The sequence below is a fragment of the Myotis davidii genome, unplaced genomic scaffold (assembly GCF_000327345.1).
Source record: "Myotis davidii unplaced genomic scaffold, ASM32734v1 scaffold370, whole genome shotgun sequence".
NCBI classification, from domain to species: Eukaryota; Metazoa; Chordata; class Mammalia; order Chiroptera; family Vespertilionidae; genus Myotis; species Myotis davidii.
In genome coordinates this window covers 1,848,783-1,853,605 of record NW_006288615.1, presented here as the reverse complement: position 1 = coordinate 1,853,605, position 4,823 = coordinate 1,848,783, and the positions used below count along the sequence as shown (strand labels likewise).

The 4,823-nt window shown below is 43.8% G+C and overlaps 2 protein-coding genes across 3 annotated transcripts in view; both read right to left on the bottom strand.

Moving 5' to 3' along the window:
• The window catches only part of LOC107182594 (nuclear body protein SP140-like protein), a 45,012-nt gene extending 42,829 nt beyond the window's left edge, over nt 1–2,183 (bottom strand). The window contains exons 1-3 of one of the 2 annotated variants that reach the window (XM_015561862.1): nt 1,209–2,181; nt 414–525; nt 25–102 (exon numbers count right to left, since the gene is read on the bottom strand). In XM_015561862.1, the coding sequence (XP_015417348.1) occupies nt 25–102; nt 414–434 (99 nt within the window). In that variant the 5' untranslated portion in view covers nt 435–525; nt 1,209–2,181. Of the gene's footprint in view, nt 1–24; nt 103–413; nt 526–1,208 lie in introns of both variants that reach the window. The other variant, XM_015561863.1, reaches the window with a different exon arrangement.
• Nucleotides 1–4,823, bottom strand: part of LOC102752939 (nuclear autoantigen Sp-100-like) — a 259,961-nt gene that overhangs the window by 177,095 nt on the left and 78,043 nt on the right. The window lies entirely within an intron of this gene.

Below are 4,823 nucleotides of genomic sequence, written 5' to 3'. Positions count from 1 at the left end.
GCATGTTTTGTTGTTGTTACTCACATAATTTTCATGTGGAATATTCGGAAAAACGTTGCCCTCGAAATGGCAATAGGCCTTTAGGAGTAGGAATTCACATTTCTGCAAAGAAGGAGACTGTGAATGAAAAGCAGCTTGGCAAGAGTGAGCCCATATGCATGTCTAGGCAGAAGCATGAACACTGTAATCTTCTGGAAGTTTCCCCAACAGGGATTGCTCTTGGACACTAACATGTAATAGCTGAGTTGAAGTTTTTTTTGTTTTGTTTTCTGTGAGCAGGTTCTGGTGTGTTTTCAGTGTGGTTGAGGCACGGTCAGAAGAGCAGGCACCCTTTGACACCCTTCCCTTCACCCATGACTGTTTGACTTCTCATGTGAGCAGAAGGGAGATGTCTTGGGTCAAATACAACTCACCGACTTGTCTTTTGGCCCCATCTGTCTCGCCAGGACTTCAGATTCACTGTAGAACTGCTGCTGACTTCGTGAAGACAATTCTATTGTGCAGAAGGTACATCTCCAAGGGCTCCTGAGATATCAGAGGTAAGTGAGCAAGGCAAGCCTAGAAACACCTTCGTTCCCACAGCTGCCAATGTTCTCCTTTCAGGAATGGCTGATGGGCACAACCAGGGAATGAGGGGACAACTCCCAGATTCTCCAGGACTCTCATGTGGTAACCCTGGTCCCTAGAGTAGCAGCAGAGGTTTATTGGGTGGAAGATGGTGTCAAGGTGAGTGTTGGGCTCCCCTTTCCTAGTTTGAGCTTCTGAGAGCACAAAGAGTCCTGCCTTCATGCCTGAATGTCAGAGTGTGGGCCTTAACCCCTGGAGGCCTTGTGCCTCCACTAACCTGTTGAGAACATGCCAAAATAAGGGAAACTGTCCTTATTTACTGTCTGTTCTGAATACACACAGAACACAAACAACTGGCATTTGCACTCCTGTGAACAGGAGTTTGTAGTGGATAGTTCTGGAAAGGACAGTAGTGGTATGTAGGCGAAGCACCCAGCTACAGACTTCAGCCTCCTAGAGGTGAGAAGAGAACAGTAACTTCCTCCTGATAGCATTTTTAACAGCTCCCCACATCATATTGTTGGACTATGTACCCCAGGCCCTGCTTCTTCCCCATCAGGACACAAGGAGGAACTCTGCAGGGGGAGTGTGCATGGCAGGAGGAAGGTCTCTGAAAGGAGAGGGGGCTGCATCTCACAAACCTCTGAGGTTCCACAGGTGGGAGATGACAGTCCGCATGAAAGCCCTTCAGACAAACACAGCAGTAGATGAACTTTCCTTCTTCCCAGCAGATCTCGCATTTCTCTGCGTTTTCCAGCTAGAAGGTAAAACAATGTCTGTAACCCCAGTGAGACCCTGAAGACCAGCACTGTGGAAATTTGAATCTCATTGCCTTTGTGCAAACCTTCACGGACAGTTATGTGCTTCTCCCTGAGCTGTGAGCCAACTACATGGAATGGAGGTTTCAGAAAAAAAACTCTTGGTCTGTGGTGAAGTTCGGGAGGAATGGCCTTTGTGATTAGGAAAGGTTTTGCTGTAAAACCAGAGCTTCTGTGGCTGACAGGGCAGTGAAACCTGATAGCCCAGGATGGGTAGGGTACACATGGTCCCCTGGCAAGGAGCATTGTTTATCTGTCTGACCTTTTCCAGGGGAGTTTGTTGTATAACCCTGCTCATCTTAGAATAACAGGTTTCAGTGCCCTGACACCCACAGAATTGTTCAAACAAGCCAGCTACAACCTCCCAGGGAAACCAGGGCACACCTCACTCTCCACAGCCCCTGGTTGCTCCCTCCGTTCCTGAGGGAAACCTTGGTGAGGCCTGCATGGCTGGCACTGCCCTCTTTTCTCAACCTGGGAGAATATGTGACTAATAGACACCTGTCAATCCATCTGTCAGGTAACAGATGCTGTTATTTGCCATTCCCCAAACTGTGGGGTGGATAAGCATCCCTCAACAATGGGGTGAAGAGGGTGTGATTAAAACAGAAAACCACTTTTCCTCTTTTTTTTCAAAAATGAAAAGCAATATTTACATATGAATCAGTAACTATGTTTTCTCCTGGCTGCTTTCCAGGGTCTGCCTTCTGAGAGATTCCAGACAGCTTGCAAACATCTTGAGGGCTGTTCTGTACCAGATAGAAACATCCTGTCTATCCCATGGCCTATTGGAGAAATTCCTACCTTCTTGTGACCATCTGAAGTGACACAAATGAGACTGGCTTGGGGACTGGCCACCCGTTGATGAGTGCTGGGTGGAGCAAAAGCAGTCCATTGAGGAGCAGGAGGAGGCAGGGATGACAGCATCCAGCTTTCTCTGCCATGACCGTTTCTCCTTTCTCTAAACACGTGTGGAGCATGCCATCACTCCATCAGCCTCACTGCTGTATATCTTTCATTTCTCGTCCTTCTCTTGCTCCAACATTTAGACAGAATCCCTCAGGTTTCTAGTGAATCACTCTCAAAGCTGCAGTTACATCGCTATGTCTCCAGCTCCCAAATGTTTGGCCTGTCTTCTGCATTTGTGCACACCCCTATGCTCACCCATCACCTCCTCCTGAGCCATGAAAGCACAACCCAAACTCATCCAGGGAAAATTTAATGTATTCTGTCCTCACACCCACTACATGTTGTTTCCTAATGCTTTCATTTTATAAAACATACACCTTCCGCCACAAACCTGAGAATCCTTTCTTGCCCTATACTCTCACTAGTATCCAAAATTCTATCTATACCCAATCCTCCTCACAGTAGTTGCTAAGCTTGCTTTGTTAATTCTGTCATCCCTCTAAGGTTCACTGAGCACAGATCTGCTGAGACCCTAAAAAATGCTTCCAACCCTAATACATAACAAAAAGTGGTCTGTTTCTCAGTCTGTATCATATCTTGGTTAACAACACACAAATATCAGAAATGTCCTTTTAGCAAATGGACACAGTAATTTGGAACACAGCTATGTTATTTCTCTTTGTGCAGAAAGTAATAAAAGATGAAAAGTTGCTAAAAGTTATTTTGAGTCTTGTTCCGGACTTTCGGATGGAAATTTTTAACTTGAGGAAACAAAACTCTGGTGATTTCTTTTGCTTTTAAAAGTGGCCATATGTGAGCCTGGCCGGTGTGGCTCTGTGGTTGTGTCGACCTATGAACCAGGTGGTCACAGTTCGATTCCTGGACAAGGCACATGCCCAGGTTGCGGGTTCAATCCCCAGTCTGGTGGCAGGAGGCAGCCTATCAATGATTCTCTCTCACCATTGATGTTTCTCTCTCTCTCCTTCTCTCTTCCTCTCTGAAATCATATATGAGAAAGTGCAAGGCTCAAGGGGCATCTTGCCAACAGCTCTCATTCAGTGTTCCAGAGAATCCTGAATCACATCCCCAATGCAATATGAGACTGCTCTAGCATGGAGACCTGGGGCCATTTTCCTTCTCCTCTCTATAGGGATTCACAGATTACCATCATCATTCTTCAGAAAGTGCTGACCCTCTCGTCAGAACAAAAAAATAACAAATATAAGCAGTGCATAAGAATCTTGCATCCATAATTTTTAATCAATTTTAGAACCCTTTTCTCTGAGGCTCTTTGTTTCTTAGCCCATTTGAATTGTCAAGGAGAGTGTATAAAATACTAAATTCCTGGTCCCAACCTCAGAGATTCTGAATCAATTTTTCTGATTTGAGGCACAGGTATTGGTATTCTCCCTAAGTTATAGAATGAGTAACTTGTGTATCAAAATCATCTGAAGACATTTTAACAATTCTAATATCCGAATCATAACTCAAAAGGATTTAAATGAGATTTTGTCTAGAGTGGGATTCAGGCAATGTTATTTTTCAAAGGTCTTCAGGTGATTCCAGTGTGCAACTTGAGTTGAGATTTAGCCTGCACAAGTGTGGGTTTTAATGCCTGCGGATATAATAAGACAATGATGAAGTGGCCTGTAATATCTATCCTAGGAAAGACTATTAATAAGAGTGAGGCCACTCATGCTGAAACAGTTGCTTTCTACCTACAAACTCTTCACCATGGGTAGTATGATATGACCATCTATCATTCAGGGTTCTGGGAATCATACAGTACCACATAGATAACTCTGCCACTTCCTGTAGCTCTTCTGGGACACCACCCAAAAGTTAAAATGAATTCAACACACTTGATATTACAATTCCTCTTCCAGAAGACTATCCTCATCTCCCTGTGATCCAAATCCCAAGATGGCACCTCACTGACTTTTCACAGGAAACTGACTACCAGGTACTACACTTTCACTGCTTTAGTGTAAGCCTAGAATCCCCTTCCTCCAGTAGTTAATCTTCCATGGTAGACAATGAAGTTGAAACAATCCTAAGGTGAGGGATATTATTTTAATGTTCTTCAATGGAAATTGGGCATTTTTATGCACTCAATATTTATATGTTGAATGAGTAAATAAATGAGTATTGTTTCACTTAGAAAAAGAGATTACATGCTATCTCTTTAGTAAATATTAACATATGATAAATGATTGTTTGGCAGTGTATATCAAGTTATTTGACAACACAGAAGCTGTCACCAGAAAGTGCAGGTGGCTCTCATCAGGAGATAGGAAGCTGTTGAGTGGTGTCATGAGTGACATTTAAATTTCCAGAAACCAGGAGGCTTTATCAACAAGACAAGTTCTGGGAGGCAAAGAGGTAGTAATGGGTCCTGAGATCTGTCACTTTGGGTCATTTCTGTTCTTGATCAAGGAGACACAAAATATAGAAGCAATTGAACCTTGTTGCTGCAAAGTATTGCATCCATGGATAAAGATAGAACCTGCGCATTGGAAGTTGAGTACT